At 37.2% G+C, this 19719-nt stretch overlaps 1 protein-coding gene across 5 annotated transcripts in view; it reads right to left on the bottom strand.

Moving 5' to 3' along the window:
* The window catches only part of CWF19L2 (CWF19 like cell cycle control factor 2), a 139333-nt gene that overhangs the window by 11056 nt on the left and 108558 nt on the right, over positions 1-19719 (bottom strand). For all 5 annotated transcript variants that reach the window (XM_086339007.1, XM_086339006.1, XM_086339008.1 and 2 more), the window contains 2 exons: positions 16788-16943; positions 12262-12342 (listed from right to left, as the gene is read on the bottom strand). In XM_086339007.1, the coding sequence (XP_086195133.1) occupies positions 12262-12342; positions 16788-16943 (237 nt within the window). The remainder of the gene's footprint in view (positions 1-12261; positions 12343-16787; positions 16944-19719) is intronic.

Below are 19719 nucleotides of genomic sequence, written 5' to 3'. Positions count from 1 at the left end.
AATGTATGAACATGAATATGAATGGCTAAAATTATATTGAAGACTACATGGTAAAAAACAGTACTCTCCAGGAAGAGATCTTGAGGAATCAACTTATGATAACAGTGCCCATGTTTTTTGTTGGTATGATACTGTATTTTGCAGAAAAATGGCTTCCTAAATATGTCAATGCTCTTATTCCCTATTTGCCATAAATAAATTATATTATAAGGCAAAAGGGGCTTTGCAGATATGATTAAGTTAGGGATCTTGAAATGGAAAGATTATCCCAGGTTATACAGGATATGACAGAAAGGTCAGAGTCAGAGAAAGACTGGAAGATCCTATACTGGTTGGCTCTGAAAGAACCACAAGCCATGGAATGCAGGTGACTTCCAGAAACTGAAAACGGCAAGGAAATGGATTCTCCCTAAGAGCCTCAAAAAAAAAAGCAGGCCTGCTAACATCTAGATTTTAAACCCATTTCATATTTGTGACTTCCAAAATTATGAGATAATAAGTGTGTTATTTTTAAAGCACTAAGTTTGTGGTAATTTGTATATACACAGTAAAGCTCAACAACATATTGTATAATTTCCAAGATGAACACACTGTCACAAGCAACTCTTCTCTCATTGAAGGATGCAAAAGGTACAACCTATACTCTTGCTAGAGTTATTAGTCAGTAGGCACTGCCAAGGCTCCATTATCAAAGTACATGTACATTTAGTACTCCCCTTTTCCTGCCCTGACCAGCAGGAGTGAAAGAAGTTGGAACTTTGGTACCACCCATGAAGAGTACTGACAGAATTACAGCAAAAAAATTTATTGATCATAGAAAAACAGTAGTATTTGTTTTCCCCTTTAAACATTCCAGTCTTTAATCCTGACTTTCTATAATTGTCCTCATATTTAAAGATCCCAGGGTAAACTCAAATTTCCCTTGAGGTGGACTTTGCTTAGTTTCGAAAGTCAAATCGAAGATGTCTTACATGTTTTTCAACTGCTACAGTTATCACAGAATTAAATTTCAAAATCCTAATAAAAAGTTGAGAAGAATTCATGTGACCTCTCTATAAACTGTCTTGAGAATTAAAAAAAAAAATCTTGTGAAAAAAGATCACTTTCTTGACAACTTGCGTGAACATCATGCAACCCCTCTGCAATTAACATTCAGATGTTTTTCCCTTGCATATTTTCATGAACTTCACACTACACTGAAAATAAATTAAAAAACCTAGAGCAAGTAGACAAAATAGACATTAAGAAAAAGTTTATACTCACACAAATAAAAACATAAATGAACAGAGAGTTAGAATGAATTATAAATAGGCAAATCTGTACTAACAGCTAAGAATCTACTATGGGAAAAAAATCACCACCCCAACACACATACAAAATACTTCATGAACTAAGGAGATGGGATAGAGGGCTGCTTTTTTTCTGGACGTAGAGTTTTTTTAAAAGAAGCAAAATGAGATTTCTTCGGAATTAAAATAAAGTTAAAATAGATCAAGATTGTTCACTTCATGCTCAGAAACATTATCATGTTAAAAAGACACTGGAAAGCTTAACTTTGTAAAAAGTGACCTGCTTTGAAATTATTCTTGGACTCAAGTTCTCGTCACAAATCCATCCACATAATTATTAAATCCTAAAGCTAAGAGGGACTTCGAGAGGTCATCTAGTTCATTCCCAAGCTGCTCTGACTTGGATAAACAGTCTCAGATAAAACACTATGTGGTGATTTAGAAAAGAATCCACTTCAAAGTTAAATATGTAATAACCATTGCAAGAAGAATTTGTATGTGTTTCTTACTGGTTAAGTGAAAATATTAACCTCCAGGAACTTATTTCAGCTATATATTCAGATTAAAATAAATAAACTTGCAGTAGATACTAGATTGTTGTTGTTGTTCAGTCGCTAAGTCATGTCCTATTCTTTGCGACCCCATGGACTGCAGCAGGCCAGGCTTCCCTGTCCTTCACTGTCTCCTGAAGTTTGCTCAAACTCATGCCCATCGAGTTGGTGATGCCATCCAACCATCTCATCCTCTGCTGCCCCCTTCTCCTGCCCTCAATCTTTCCCAGCATCAGGGTATTTTCCAATGAGTCGCCTCTTCGCATCAGGTAGCCAAAGGACTGGAGCTTCAGCATCAGTTCTTCCAATGAATATTCAGGGTTGATTTGCTTTAGGATTGATTGGTTTGATCTCCTTGCTGTCCGAGGGATTCCCAAGTCTTCTGCAGCACCACAATTCAAAAGCATCAATTCTTCAGCACTCAGCCTTCTTTATGGTACAACTCTCACATCTGTACATGATTACTGGAAAAACCACAGTTATGACTACAGCGACCTTTATTTGCAAAGTGATGTCTCTGCTTTTTTTATACACTGTCTAGGTGGGTCACAGCTTTTCTTTCAAGGAGCAAGCACCTTTTCATTTCGTGGCTGCAGTCACCATCCACAGTGATTTTGGAGCTGAAGAAAAGAAAATCTGTCACTATTTCCATTGTTTCCCCATCTATGTGCCATGAAGCAATGGGACCAGAAGCCATGATCTTCATTTTTTGAATGTTGAGTTTTATGCCAGCTCCTTCACTCTCTTCTTTCACCTTTACCAAGAGGCTCTTTAGTTTCTCTTCTCTTTCTGCCATTAGAGAGGTATCATCTGCATATCTGAGGTTGTTGATATTTCTCCTGGAAATCTTGATTCCAGCTTGTGATTCATCCAGACTGGCATTTTGCATAATGTACTCTGCTTAGAAGTTAAATAAGCAGGATGACAATATATAGTCTTGATGCATTCCTTTTGCAATTTTGAACCAGTCTGTTGTTCCAAGTCAGGTGCTAACTGTTGCTTCTTGACCTGCATACAGGTTTCTCAGGAGGCAGGTAAGGTGGCCTGGTATTCCCATGTCCTTTAGAATGTTCCATAGTTTGTTGTGATCCACACAGTTAAAGCCTCTTCATTCTTTCTGGAGCTATGTCTCTGCTCTCTCCCAGTAGCTTATCAGGCACCTTCCAGTCTGGGGGATTCATCTCCTGGTGTCATAGCTTTTTGCCTTTTCATACTGTTCATGGGCTTCTTGAGGCAAGAATACTTTAGTGGTTTGCCATTCTCTTCCCTAGAGGTACTAGATGGCTTACCAATAAAATACTGCATATATAGTAGTTATCATGGAGTTCATATATGTTGACTTATATCTATCAATATATATACTTGTTTTAAACTGATTTTAAGTTCAAAGACATTCTAAAAGATCTATTATTTTTTATTCCCCCTACATGTTTTCTATTTTTGATATCATATTTTACATCTTTATGCCTATCCCTTAACTGTTTACTTTAGTTATACTTAATTTTATCATTTTTGTCTTTTAACTTTTCTAATAATTCAGTTTAAAAAATACTTATTTGGCTGCATTGGGTCTTAGCTGCGGTATGCAGGATCTTTGCTGCCATGTACCCAGGGCTCTCCAGTTGCGGCATATGGGATTTGTCACCCCATGGCATGTGGGAACTTTGTTCCCTGACCAAGGTCGAACTTGCATCTGAAGGTGAATTCTTAACCACTGGACCATCAAGGAAGTCCCTCTATAGTTCTTCTTTTTGATATGTATATTTTTTAACCTTCTTATTTTATACTGGGATATAGCTTATTAACAATGTTGTGATAGTTTCAGATGAACAGCAAAGAGACTCAGCCATACATATACATGTATCCATTCTTCCCCAAACTCCCCTCCCATCCAGGTTGTCATGTAACACTGAGCAGAGTTCCATGTGCTATACAGTAGGTATTTGTTGCTTATCCATTTTAAATACAACAGTGTGAACACATCCATCTGAAACTCCCTAACTATCCCTTCCCCCCAGCAACCATAAATACATTCTCTAAGTCTGTGAGTCTCTTTCTATTTTGTAAGGAAGTTCTTTTGTATCATTTCTTTTAGATTCCACATATAAGGGATGTCATACAATATTTCTCCTTCTCTACCTAACTTACTTCACTCAGTATGACACTCTCTAGAGTAGGAGGGTTCCTTTCTCGCCACATCTTCTCCAGCATTTATTTTTGATGATAGCCATACTGCCTGGTATCATTTCTTTACTATTATTTAACTTCTCTATGGCTGTTTCTTAAGCTATAAGATAGGGGAAAAGAGTTGGGTAGTTCAAGAAATAAACATATAAATGGCCTGGAGCTACTAAGCACTTAATAAATGTTTGCTCTAAGGCTATCGTGGTAGGTGTTTTAGATAGATATATATATCTCCTCTTTTGTGAAATGTTTTATCAAGTCCTTAGTCCATTCATTAGGTAAGTTTTAAGGGGCTTTTCTATCGATACTTACAAGTATTTTAAATATTAACAATATTAACCTCTGTCTTATCTGCCCCAGTTAGTGAAAGAGAAGAGATTTAACATGAAATCAATGACATCTGCTAACTTTGTGGGCTCTTCTCATCTAAGTTTAAAAGGTATCCTTCTTTCAGAAGTCTAGACAAAAATACAATTCTATTGTGTTCTAAATTATTGTTAAAACCTAATTCTAATTTTGTTGTATACTCTGAAGCCTTGACTTTAGCAGGGAGCAACAGGAGGGGGTAGATGTTAGCTGTGTGTTTTTGTCATATATGGCCTTTATTATTTTGAGGTATGTTCCCTCTATGCCCACCTTCTGGAGAAATTTATCATAAATGAGTGCCAAATTTTATCAAAAGCTTTTTCTGCCATCTATTGAGATGATCACATGGTTTTTATTTTCAATTTGTTAATGTGGTATATCACATTGATTGATTTATGAATACTGAAACATTCTTGGAATTCTGGGTTAAATCTCACTTGATCATGGTATATGATCTTTTTAATGTATTGCTGGATTCAGTCTGCTATTATTTATTGAGGATTTTTTCATCTATGTTCATCAGTGATACTGAACTCTAATCTTTTTTGTGATATCTCTGTCTGGTTTTAGTATCAGGTTGATGCTGGACTCATAGAATGAGTTTAGAAGCGTTCCTTCCTCTGCAATTTTTTGGAATAGTTTCAGAAGGATAAATGTTCAATAGAATTCAGCTGTAAAGCCATCTGGTTCTAGATTTTTGTTTGCTGGAAATTTTTAAATTACTGACTCAATTTCAGTACTCGTAATTCGTCCATTCATCTTTTCTATTTGTGCTTGGCTCAGTTTTGGAAGATTATACCTTCAAAAGATCCCAAACAACCGAAACAATCTTGAGAAAGAAGAACAAAGCTGGAAGAATTATGCTCCCTGACTTCAGACCATACTGTTTAATACAAAGCTATACCCATCAGAACAGTTTGATACTGGCATTGAAAACAGACACAGATCAATGGAACAGACTAGACAGCCCAGAAATAAACTCACACACCTACGGTCACCAAAAAGAACCAAGAATATACAATGAAGAAAAGACAGTCTCTTCAATAAACAGTGCTGGGAAAACTAGACAGATACATGTAAAGAAGTGAAATTAGAACATTCTCTAACACCATACAAAAAATAAAAGTCAAAATGGATTAAAGATCTAAAGTTAAGGCCAGATACTATAAAATGCCTACAGGAAAATAGAGAACATTCAGTGACATGAATCACAGCAAAAGTTTTTGTATCCATCTCCTGGAGTATATTAAATAAAAGCAAAAGTAAACAAATGGGACCTAAGTAAATTTAAAAGCTTTTACACAGCAAAGGAAATTATCAACAAAATTTAAAGACAACCTACTAAATGGGAGAAAATTTTTGCAAATTATATGACCAATAAGGGGTTAATCCAACATACATAAACAGTCAATACAACTCAATATAAAAACAAACAAACAAACAAACAACCTAACTAAAAAGGGGATAAAAAAACTGAATACACATTTTACCAAGGAGGAAATGAAGATGGCCACAGGCATATGAAAAGATGCTCAAAATCTCTAATCATCAGGAAAATGCTAATCAAATCCAAAACCACAATGAGATACCACCTCACACCTTTATGGCTACTGTTAAAAATAAAACAAATAACAAAGTCGGCAAGGATATGAAGAAAAGAGAACACTAAAATGCTATTGGTGGGAATGTAAATCGGTGTAGCCACTGGGCAAAACAGTGCAGAGGTTTATTAAAAAACTCAATATACAGCTACCATGTCACTCAGCAATTCCTCTCCTGGGTATATATATCTGAAAAAAACAAAAACACTAATTTGAAAAGGTATATGCATAGGATGTTTATGCTGTTGTTCAGTTGCCAAGTCATGTCCAACTCTTCACAATCCCATGGACTGCAGCACTTCAGGCCTCCCTGTCCCTCATCATCTCCCAGAGTTTGCCCAAGTTCATGTCCATTGACTTGGTGATGCCATCCAACCATCTCATCCTCTGTTGCCCTCTTCTCTTTCTGCCTTCAATCTTTCCCAGCATCAGGGTCTTTTCCAATGAGTCAGCTCTTTGTATCAGATGGCCAAAGTACTGAAACTTCACAGGATCACCATCAGTCCTTTCAATGAATATTCAGGGTTAATATCCTTCAAGATTGACTGGTTTGATCTCCTTGCTGTCAACGGGACTCTCAAGAGTTTTCTCCAGCACCACAGTTCAAAAGCATCAATTATTCGATTTTTTATCATCCAATTCTCACATCTGTATATGATTACTGGAAAGACCACAACCTTGACTATACAGACCATGACGGCAAAATGATGTCTTTGCTTTTTAATACACTGTCTAGGTTTGTCATGGGCCTTCCTGGTGGGTCAGGGGTAAAGAATCTGCCTGCAAGGCAGGAGATGCAGGTTCGATCCCTGGGTGGGGAAGATCTCCTGGAGGAGGGCATGGCAACCCACTCCACTATTCTTGCCTGGAGAATGCCAATGACAAAGGAGCCTGGTGAGCTATGGTCCACTGGGTCACAAAAGGTCAGACACAACTGAAGCGACTGAGCACTGTTTGTCATAGCTTTCCTTCCAAGAAGCAATCGTCTTCTAATTCCATGACTGCAGTCACCATACACAGGGAGGTTAGAGCCCAAGAAGAGGAATTCTTTCACTGCTTCCACCTTTTCCCCTTCAATTTGCAATGAAGAGATGGGACCAAATGCCATTTTAGTTATTTTAATATTGAGTTTTAAGCCAGCTTTTCCACTCTCTTCTTTCACCCTCATCAAGAGGCTCTTTAGTTCAACCTCACTTTCTGCCAGTATAGTAGTATCATCTGCATATCTGAGGTTGTTGATATTTCTCCTGGTAACCTTGATTCCAGCTTGTAAGTCATCGAGCCCAGCATTTCGTATAATATACTAAGCTAAGCACATCATGTATAAGCTAAATGAACAGGGTGACAATACACAGCCTCGTTGTACTCCTTTCTCAATTTTGAACCAGTCCATTGTTCCATATAAGGTCCTAACTGTTGCTTTTTGACCTTCATACAGGTTTCGCAGGAGACAAGTAAGACGATCTGTTATTCCCATCTCTTTAAGAATTTTCCAGTTTGTTATGATCCACACAGTCAAAGTCTTTAGCATAGTTAATAAGACAGAAGTAGATGTTTTGCTGGAAATCCCTTGCTTTCTCTATGATCCAGTGAAAGTTGGCAATTTCATCTCTGGTTCCTCTGCCTTTTCTAAACCCAGTTTGTACATCTTGGAAGTTCTTGTTTCACGTAATGCTGAAGCCTAGCCTGAAGGATTTTGAGCATAACTTTACTAGCATGGAAAGTGACTGCAAGTGTCCAGTAGTTTGAACATTCTTTAGCACTGCCCTTCTTGGGAACTGAGATGAAGACTGACCTTTTCCAGTCCGGTGGCCACTGCTGCTGCTACTGCTAAGTCACTTCAGTTGTGTCCGACTCTATGCGACCCCAGAGACGACAGCCCACGAGGCTTCCCCATCCCTGGGATTTTCCAGGCAAGAACACTGGATTGGGTTGCCATTTCCTTCTCCAATGCGTGAAAGTGAAAAGTGAAAGGGAAGTCGCTCAGTCGTGTCCAACTCTTAGCGACTCCATGTACTGCAGCCTAACAGGCTCCTCCATCCATGGGATTTTCCAGGTAAGAGTACTGGAGTGGGGTGCCATTGCCTAGGTTTTCCAAATTTGCTGACATATTGAGTGCAGCACTTTAACAGCATCATCTTTTAGGATTTTAAACAGCTCTGCTGGAATTCCATCACCTCCACTAGCTTTATTGGCAGCAGTGCTTCCTAATGCCCTTTTGACTTCACACTCCAGGATGTCTGGCTCTAGGTGAGTTATCACACCATTGTGGTTATCCGGGTCATTAAGATCTTTTGTGTAGAGTTCTTCTGTTTGTTCTTGACATCTCTTCTTGATCTCTTCTGGTTCTGTTAGGTCTCCACCGTTTCTGTCCTTTACTGTGCCCATATTTACATGAAATGTTCCTTTGAAATTTCCAATTTTCTTGAAGAGATCTCTAGTCTCCTTCATGGTCACTGGCTTGTCATGTTGAAGGGGCTTGCATAACTCTATGAAGCTATAAACCATGCCATGCAGGGCCACTCAAGACGGACAGTTTCCACTGGAGAGTTCTGACATAATGTGGTCCACTGGAGGAAGGCATGGCAAACCACCCCAGTATTCTTGCTATAAGAACCCCATGAATTGTATAAAAAGCCAAATGTTCATCAGTTCAGTTCAATCACTCAGTCGTGTCTGACTCTTTGCAGCCACATGGATTACAGCATGCCAGGCTTCCCTGTCCATCACCAACTCCGGGAGCTTGCTCAAACTCATGTCCATCAAGTTGGTGATGCCATCCAACCATCTCATCCTCTGTCATCCCCTTCTCCTCCTGCCTTCAACCTTCCCTAGCTTCAGGGTCTTTTCCAATGGTCAATTCTTCACATCAGATGGCCAAAGTATTGGAGTTTCCGTTTCAGCATCAGTCCTTCCAATGAATATTCAGGACTGATTTCCCTTAGGATTGACTGGTTGGAAAATGTTCATAGAAACATTATTTACAATAGCCAAGATATGAAAGCATCTTAAGTGTCCATCAACAGATGAATGGATAAAGATGTTAAAAAGAACAGAATTTTGCTATCTGCAGCAACATGGATGGACTTGGATGGCATTAGGCATTATGGGAATTGAAATAAGGCAGAGAAGGACAAATACTATATGATATCACTTATACGTGGAATCGAAAAAATACAACAAACTAATGAATAAAGGGGAAAAGAAGCAGACATATAGAGATAGAGAACAAACTGGTTGTTACCAGTACCAATGAGCAGGGGTGATATGGGGTGGGGGAGTTGAAGGTACAAACTATCATGTGTAAGATAGGCTCAAGGATGTATTGTATAACATGGAGAAAACAGCCAATATTTTGTAATAACTGTAAATGGAAAGTAAACTTTTAAAATTGTATTAAATTTCTTTTTAATTTTTAAAAAGAGAAAAGACTTATAAATGGTTTTACTTTTGAATTAAAACTGTCTCCAATAATGCAGATTTCAATCTTTTGTCTGGGATATAATAAATGTAATATAATAAAGGTAATAAAGGATATAAAAAGGGAGATTCTATTAGTCACATGTATCAGGAGTCTGGATTTCCAAAAGAAATGCGAGAGAAATATTCTAGTGATATCTTCTATAATAAGGGTCAGCAAAATTTTTAAAACTTATAAAACCTATAATAAAAGTTTTAATTTAAATAAAATAATGTGGGCATTGCAGATCATAAAATTTTTATTGTAACTCTCAATTCTGCCCTTGTAGCATGAAAGCAGCCCCAAACAGTACTTATACAAGGATATATCTATGTTACTATAAAACTTCATTCACACAAACAAGGCAGCAGGCTGGATTTAGTACAAAGAATGCAGTTCCCAACTCTTGCACCACAATATAAGCTACAAAAAGTCTTTGCTCTGCTTCATTATGTATAAATGTACCTAGAACACTGCCTGGTAAATAGCAGGCACTCAAATATACATTCATATAATACTCTTTTCATAGGAAAAGAAAAAGAAATCTATAGTTCTATTATATATCTATTCCATTTAATGTATATTTCTAGAAAAGGAGGTCACTACAGAAGTACTCAACTTAAGTGCTCCTTCAATTTAAAACTTGACCTGAAAATCAAGATTAAACTATGAAGCATGATTAGTAAAGACTATAAAAGAAAAATGTATTCATAATCTAACTCAACTACTATTTTAAAGGAACATAACAGTGAACCTATGTATAAGCCCTCCCTGTCAAAAAAAGGAACGAGAAAGAGAGGTTTTTTTTGTGTGTGTGTAATAAAGTTTTATTGAAGTATAAAGGAGATAGAGAAAGCTTCTGACATAGGCATCAGAAGCGGGTAGAAAGAGTACCCGCCTGCTAGTCTTCAGCTGGATGTTACACATCTGCGCAAATTAAATCAAGAGACGCAGGACAAATGGATTAAAGTCCTACCCATAGCTTTAATGAGGGCTCGAACTACCCCCAAAAAGGAGGGACTGTCCCCCTTTGAATGTATTTATGGAAGGCCTTTCTTACGCACAGACATTGTTATAGACCCTGAAGCCTTGGAATTAACTAATTATGTAACTCAGCTCTCAGCTTTTCAACAGACATTAACAGAACTCCGGGAGACGACTCCTGACCCAGCCTCCGAGTCAAGCAGGCCTCTATTTGAGCCAGGAACCGAGGTCCTCATAAAAACATTGGGATCTGGGGGGCCATCCCTCGAGCCTCTCTGAGAAGGTCCTTACCAGGTTATTCTTTCCTCTCCCACAGCTGTCAAAGTGCCAGGAACTGATTCGTGGGTACATCATACTCGAGTTAAGAGGTGGCACCCTGACCAAAATTAAGTGACTTCATTTTATGTCTTTACTTTCTATGCTCTGACTTTGTACCTTTTAGATGGGCCTGATAACCTATGTGAGCTTACTTCTGCTGACTCCAAATATCCTGAGTCTGCCGTTGGATCCTCAAGACAATGTCTTCCTGTCCTGGGCTCACTCCTATGCTGCATTCCACAATCGGTCTAACTGCTGGGTCTGCGGAGCACTCCCCTCTTCGTCAGTGGAAGCCTTCCCCTGGTGGACATCCCCACTTCAAGGAAAAGACTTTCTCCAAGTCTGTGAATACCTTCGACAACAATCACATGTGATGCCTCTTCTTCATCTGATGACATCTACCAACCCTAAAATGGACTGGAGCAACACTTTGTACTCTAACTATGGACATAATGTGACTTTTAATTTTGATTCTGGTTGTTTTGTTCTTGCTGTTTGCTCCCTGCATCTGTAATTGTATAACTGGATTTGTTTCTAGCTGCATGAAAGCTTTTAAGTTACAAATGGTTGCTCAAACTCCTGCTACTGCTGTAGCTTCCTCCAGCTACTATTTGGGGCCCCTGGATCAGATATATTCAATATGAGGATTAGGAGAATATGTTGCCTCACCAATTTAGGGACCACGCCCCTTGTCAGCTCAGAAGTAGTTATGGAATGAGAACGACGCCCCTTTTCCCTAGGCAACATAATTCTCCTAAAAGAAAAGGGGGGAATGAGAGGGTAACAGGCAGGAAGGCCAGGGTTCTCCAAATGGAGGAAATAGCCCGCAAGTGTCAGACATTTTTATCTCTCTTAAGCGGCAGGAGGAAACAAACTAGCAATATTTTTTCCTTCCCTATACAAATTTAAAGGGAGGTTTCTCTTAAAATACCGTGTTGCCATAATGACACCTGGTTTCACCTGAAGTTAGCTATTCTTGAGCCTAGAGATAACCAATGCCTTTTTCTTATGGAAATGTCCATCTTAAGCTATGCTAATGTACTATGCCTTTACTCCAAACTCTGTCTCCAAGTTGGTTCTGCCTCTTGGTTTTAAATTCAAAACAGGATCTTCAGGAAAGACCAATGTTTTTCTCATTACAAATTCAGTAACAAGAAAGCATCTTTCCTCACTTGTCCCACAGAGGCTGACAATCTCATAAGAAGAACTTTCACGGCTGAGAATCTCATAAGAAGAATTTTCACGGCAGTCTTATGGCTGTCATAACCAATTATAAGTACTACTGCAGAGGGCCGGAAAATCAGGAATAAATATTAATATAAGCCACTAGACAAATAAGGATTTGCTAGACCAGGTAAGATGAAAATAATTTCTTCTTCATTTATAGAATTATATGTACTTCACCTTTGGTCACTGAGCCAAATGGTCTCTTTCTCAAATAAGATATGGAAATTACAAAGATTCTAACAGTAGGATTATTTCTTTTATTAAGAAAAAGTAATACTTACAGACTTTCTGATGTCTTTTGAAGAGAGATCAATCAATTTCTTGTTTATAGACCATTCTTCATCAGACTCCATTATGGCTTTCTAAGAAATAGCCATTTGTTAATGAAAATATACAAGTAAATACAAAGCAACAGTTTAAAAATAAAGTAATACAGTGAATCAGCTATAGGGTATAATATACATGTTAGGTCATTATTATGAATGAATTAACCCTTTAATTTCTGTTACTTAAAATTGGAATTTCTTGATTTCATACAAGTCTGATCTTCACCCAAATTGATTCTATATTACTTATTCTATATTCCTGTACATAAAAATTCACAAATTTCCTACTCCATTCATAGCATGTGTGCATGCTTAGCCTTTCAGCTGTGTCTGACTCTTTGTGACCCCATGGACTATAGCTTGCCAGGCTCCTCTGTCCATGAGACTATCCCAGCAAGAATACTGGAGTGGCTTCTATTTCCTCCTCCAGGGGATCTTCCCAAACCAGGGATCAAATCCATGGCTCTTGCATCTCCTGCATGGGAAGAAGATCTGTTTTTTTTTTTTTATTGGAGGCTAATTACTTTATAAGAATACAAGCAAAGTAATGCAAAAAAAAAAAAAGAAATGCAAAAAAGCAAAATGGCTGTCTGGGGAGGCCTTACAAATAGCTGTGAAAAGAAGAGGAGCAAAAAGCAAAGGAGAAAAGGAAAGATATACCCATTTGAATGCAGAGTTCCAGAGAATAACAAGGAGAGATAAGAAAGCCTTCCCCAGTGATCCCTGCAAAGAAATAGAGGAAAACAATACAAAGGGAAAGACTAGAGATCTCTTCAAGAAAATTAGAGACACCAAGGGAAGATTTCATGCAAAGATGAGCTCAATAAAGGACAGAAATGGTATGGACCTAACAGAAGCAGAAGATATTAAGAAGAGGTGGCAAGAATACAGAGAAGAACTGTACAAAAAAGATCTTCATGACCCAGATAACCACGATGGTGTGATCACTCACCTAGAGCCAGACATCCTGGAATGCGAAGTCAAATAGGCCTTAGGAAGCATCACTACAAACAAAGCTAGTGGAGGCAATGGAATTCCAATTGAGCTATTTCAAATCCTAAAAGATGATGCTGTGAAAGTGCTACACTCAATATGCCAGCAATTTTAGAAAACTCAACAGTGGCCACAGGACTGGAAAAGAATCCCAATCCCAAAGAAGGGCAATGCCAAAGAATGCTCGAACTACTGCACAATTGCACTCATCTCAAACGCTAGTAAAGTAATGCTCAAAATTCTCCAAGCCAGGCTTCAACAATACATTAACTGTGAACTTCCAGATGTTTAAGAAAAGGCAGAGGAACCAGAGATCAAATTGCCAACATCAGCTGGATCATCAAAAAAGCAAGAGAGTTCCAGAAAAGCATCTATTTCTGCTTCATTGACTATGCCAAAGCCTTGGACTGTGTGGATCACCACAAACTGTGGAAAAATCTTAAAAAGATGGGAATACCAGCCCACCTGACCTGCCTCTTGAGAAATCTGTATGCAGGTCAGGAAGCAACAGTTAGAACTGGACATGGAACAATAGACTGGTTCCAAATACGAAAAGGAATACATCAAGGCTGTATATTGTCACCCTGCTTATTTAACTTATATGCAGAGTACATCATGAAAAATGCTGGGCTGGATGAAGCACAAGCTGAAATCAAGATTGCCAGAAGTATCAATAACCTCAGATATGCAGATGACACCACCCTTACAACAAAAAGCAAAGAAGAACTAAAGAGCCTCTTGATGGAGGTGAAAGAGGAGAGTGAAAAAGTTGGCTTAAAACTCAACATTCAGGAAACTAAGATCATGGCATCCGATCCCATCACTTCATGGCAAATAGATGGGGAAACAATGGACAGTGACAGACTTTATTTTTTGGGCTCCAAAATCACTGCATATGGTGACTGCAGCTATGAAATTAAAAGATGCTTACTCCTTGGAAGGAAAGTTATGACCAGTCAGACAGCATATTGAAAAGCAGAGACACTACTTTTCAAACAAAGGTCTATCTAGTCAAGGCTATGGTTTTTCCAGTAGTCATGTATGGATGTGAGAGGTGGACTATAAAGAAAGCTGAGCACCAAAGAATTGATGCTTTTGAACTGTGGTGTTGGAGAAGACTCTTCGAGAGTCCCTTGGACTGCAAGGAGATCCAACCAGTCCATCCTAAAGGAAATCAGTCCTAACTATTCATTGGAAGGACTGATGCTGAAGCTGAAACTCCAATACTTTGGCCACCTGATGCGAAGAACTGATTCATCTGAAAGGACCCTGGTGCTCGAAAGATAGAAGGCGGGAGGATAAGGGGCTGACAGAGGATAAGACGGTTGGATGGCATCACCAACTTGATGGACATGAGTTTGAGTAAACTCTGGGAGTTGGTGATGGACAAGGAGGCCTGGCATGCTGCAGTCTATGGGGTTGCAAAGTGAACATGATGGAATGACTGAACTGAACTGAATTACAATATTATGGTGGTTTTTGCCATACATTGACATGAATCCGCCACGGCTGGACATGTGGCCCCCGGCTTCAAACCCCCCTCCCACCACCCTTCCCGTTCCATTCCTCTGGGTTGTCCCTGTGCACCAGCTTTGACTGCCCTATTTTATGCCTCAAACTTGGACTGGTCAATCTATTTCACATATGTTAATATACATTTTTCAACTCTATTCTTTCAAATCTCCCACCCTCATGGCAGGTAGATTCTTTACCACTGAGCCACCTGGGAAGCCCATTCCATTCACAGACATCAACTCAAATAAATTCAATTTGTTTATTGCTCTTCTTTGAAATATAAGAAATTATTTATGTGCTTTCTGGTAACCAAATACTTGAACTATTTCTGGTTACAGAAAAAAGGAGCAAAACTGTAGGGGAAAAAAGACATAGAAATGGAATTATAAGTCTTATCTAAGCTAATCAATATGCCTAATACGTATTTTAAAAAAAATATGTAATAGAAAGAAGCACTAGGGTGATAAGTATAAAATACTCTCATTTTATATAACAGCACTATAATGAAGCAAATTTAAATGTGAAATGAACATTCAAATAAGCATAGTATACTGCTATTCCCTATTTAAAAGACATGTGTTTCTTGTGTTGACACTATAATGTAGTACATTTGATAGACAATTGAAGCCAGATCAAATAAATACATCTTTAATGATCATATAAGAGTTAGTATAGAAAAGTGATATATCATTCTTCTAAAAGATGACACTTCTGTCACCCACCATTGAGCAACAGTAGCTGCTTATGTTGTGCCCTATATACTTCAATACTTACATTCATAATCTAGTACTCTACTGAGGAAGTATAAGAGAAAAAGAAAAGACACTGAAGAAAAGCATAATAATCTCTTCCTCAATTGATTTTGTTTAACACAGGACTGATACGGAGTTGCAGATTATCTGGCTTGTCTGTATTTTAATAGCATGACATTTCAAAGCAAATAATCAGATTGTTATTTCTACAGGAAAAGTAGATTTTCACCACCTCAGCCACCTTAATAGGTTTTATAATTCTTTTTAAAAAATAATCCTTTTTACTGGGATTTGTAGTCCATATTAATTAAACTTTACAATTCTACACTGTCTAAACTTTGCAAGTTTCTATATCACCTCAACAAAACAGTATCTTTTTTAAGTGTAGATGTTACTATTCCATATACATTCTACATTTACAAATTTATATTAGTCTATAAATTATACTGCACTCAGGTCAGTATTAAACAAAGGTTATTTAGCTAAACCTACCTGAACATTATGGGCTTTTCTAGTGGCTCCATGGTAAAGAAACCACCTGGCCGAGCAGGAGACCCCTGGAGAAAGAAATGGCAACACGCTCCTGGGAAATCCCATTGATAGAGAAGCCTGGCAGGCTATAGTCCATGGGGTCGTAAAACAGTCAGACACGGCTTAGCGACTGAGCACACACGGATGCATGCTTGAACATTATAATGAAACCTAATTGTTTAAGAACTCTAATCATTTATTGTAATGTTCAAAAATGCATGGCAAGGTTAGATTTTGGTTTCTTTTTACAAACAGCATGATGAAATATTAAATACTAAAACTTACAGCAATAACTTATCTCAGCAATTGTAATTTATACTGTTTGCATATAACTATCTCTGGCTCTGATGAACTTCAATGGTAGGTTTTCTAGAGTTATGACTATAATTTTGACTTGAAAGTACTTCAAGGTAAAACTCTGATTTTTCATTTGAGAAATTAACATAGAAATTATAAATTACTATTTGATATACTATATTCACACTTACAAATAAGCATGCTTTTAAAGGTCAAAATTTCAAATTTATTTCTTCAAAAGTTAAACAGCAGAATTTTTTGTGCTTTACATCATTTCTTAATGATATAAAAATTGATAAGTATATAGGAGAAAAACATCAGAATAGAGATAACTGTTTTCAAAACCATAATACAATAAAAAATAAATATGTATGTAAAGATTATTATAAATACCTTAAAATAAATGGGAGCCATATCACCCACTTCCTTTGGGAGAGGAATACATTCATAAACCATATGGTACTGTTTCTTCATGTTCATATTCGTTTCCAAAAAGATACAGTCCAATCCTTTCTCTTCAAACATTTTCACCAGTGATTTTCTAAACATCTGAAGAAAGCAAAATGGCTAGGTAAATAAAGCAATGATAGGAGATTCAAAATATGAAAGCAATAAAAAGTGTAGCGAATTCTTATTAAACAATGTTGGAATTCTATAATGTTATCTTATAGTTACTTTACTTTCTAAATCTACCACATTTCACATAGTTAAGCAACATTTTTTTTAACTGAAACTCACTCTGCTCAGTATTATGTATATATCACAGTTTCAGTAAACTAAGAAAAGGAAGTGATAAAATCAAAATTACATGGTAAATTACATAGAACTAACAGTAAAAGCATATAAAAACATCCAAAAACCAAAAAAAAAGTACTCTGAGCAGGTAGGCATCCTTAAATTCAGTGAGACAAGCAGAATTCACTTCCAATTATTTTTCTGACTTCAAAGTAACTTCATTTGCTGGTTCCCTTTATTTGTGTGCTGATCCTTCACTTGCAAATTTTCATTCAGCATAATTTCCTCGAGATTCAACCAGGTTATGTTAAGACCCTGCCTAGTTACTGCCACGTGGAGACAGCAGTTCAGGTTTGCCACTGAAGCCTCTCTTGACACCCAAAACAGGGAAAGGATACAAATTACTGCTGGGTAGGGGGTGGGAGTTCTAGATTCCCATGAGGTCTCCTCTGACTATTTAATACTGATCCCTCATCACTATTCAATTTTCCAATCCTTTTATATATAAACAAGAGCAAGTAGGGAAAAAAAAGCAAATAATGGTAATTTGACATGAACTAAAATGCTACCTAATAAGCAACAGATAGAGGATTCACTAGTCATTTCTAACCACAGCTAACTGTAAGTTCAGCATAGTCTCTTTACTTCAGATAATTTGCTGCTGAAGTCTTAGCTAATACCTATGATCTCATGGTAGGTGACTGTTAGCTAAATCATTATAGATGATTATAGACAATTGGTTCCCCTTTCAAAAATTGTCTGACTTTGGTATTATACTTTCTAAAATTACATTAATGGAGACAATGTACATACAATATAGTTAAATTATGATAAAATAATAATAAAATATAGGTATAAATATCTATATGATAAAATCAATCATTTAAATTTTGTACTTCCCATGCCTCCAATCTGTTATCTGTATATAAAAATGCTTCCCCCTAAAGGCTGTGTTCACTAAATTGTATGATTTTTTTCTGCTTGAGCAAACAAGAAGACGAAACTCCCCGTATCTCTGGGACTTAAGTGGGGCCGTGTTTAGTTCTGGGTAATGTATATGGAAATGACATGTGTTACAAGAGTTATCAAAAGGTAGTGTTGTCTTCTCACGTCTATTTTCTTCAAACCAAGGGTCTGAAAGGGAAGAACGGCACCACAGAAGAAGCTAATCATGGAAGAAATCTGAATGCCTGAATTACTTCTTGAAGGCAATCTCCCACAATGGATGATGATACAAGAAATTAACTTTAGCTGTCTCAACGTATTGTGAATTAGGTGCTGTTTGCAACAACAGTGAAGAAGACACCAATGATATAACTCAAGCTGTTTCAGACAAATCAGAAAATGACAACAGAGAACTCTATTTTCCCACTCAACTATATCCCAGATAGTTATCTTCACATGTCTAATAATACATGCACAAAATAAAAAACAGCCAAATGGAAAGTACGTTTGGCTTTATAATATAGTTTTAAAGATTGTCTTTATTTTGTTAACTTAGCACATTTGTGAATTTTTATTTATTATGCATATTTTCAATTAATTGTTATTTATTGAATAATCACTTAGTTCTGTGGAGAGAATTTTATAACATTAGAGAGAAGGAAAATAATTACTAGAATGGAACTATATACCTGAAAACCAATTGTTTAAAAAAATGAAAAAGTAGATTAAATACAACAGCAACAACAATAAAAATTTAGATACTCTAAAGATTATCTAATAAATTCTTTACTTCGGGTTTTTTCATTAAGTCTTTTCTGGTTTAACTGTTAGATGACTGTTCTAGTGTCTATCTGGACAACAGCAAATAAGACAGACTTAAGATGTCATGGATTATAAATGAAACCTTAAAATCACTAAATTAGTAGTGATGCAAAAATAGTTCAATATTATAAAATGTATAAACATCATACCATTAGTCTCAAGGAGGACACACACACACACACACACACTTTTAAGTACTTCTCATATATATATATATGTATATATATAAAAGACTTTAAAAATATGAGTTTAATGGTATAATTTCAGGTTCAGTTCAGTTCAGTTGCACAGTCGAGTCTGACTCTTTGTGACCCCATGGACTGCAGCATGACTGGATTCCCTATCCATTACCATCTCCTGGAACTTGCTCAAACTCATGTCCATTGAGTCAGTGATGCCATCCAATCACCTCATCCTCTGTCACCCTCTGCTCCTCCTGCCTTCAATCTTTCCCAGCATCAGGGTCTTTTCAATGAGTCAGTTCTTTGCATCAGGTGGCCACAGTATTGGAGTTTCAGCTTTAGCATTAGTCCTTCCAATGAATATTCAGGACTGATTTCCTTTAGGATGGACTGGTTGGATCTCCTTCAAGTTCAAGGGACTCTCAAGAGTCTTCTCCAACACCACAGTTCAAAAGCATCAATTCTTTGGTGCTTAGCTTTCTTTATGGTCGAACTCTCACATCCATACATAACTACTGGAAAAACCATACCTTTGACTATATGGACTTTGACTATTACTTTGTCGGCAAAGTAATGTCTCTGCTTTTTAATATGCTGTCTAGGTTGGTCATAGCTTTTCTTCCAAGGAGCATCTTTTACTT

Source organism: Bos grunniens, chromosome 15 (genome assembly GCF_055505025.1).
Source record: "Bos grunniens cultivar Pamir isolate PY7600 chromosome 15, Bosgru_T2T1.0, whole genome shotgun sequence".
Classification (NCBI taxonomy): Eukaryota; Metazoa; Chordata; class Mammalia; order Artiodactyla; family Bovidae; genus Bos; species Bos grunniens.
The sequence above is the reverse complement of the archived record's forward strand: the minus strand, read 5'-3'. Positions and strand labels throughout refer to the sequence as shown.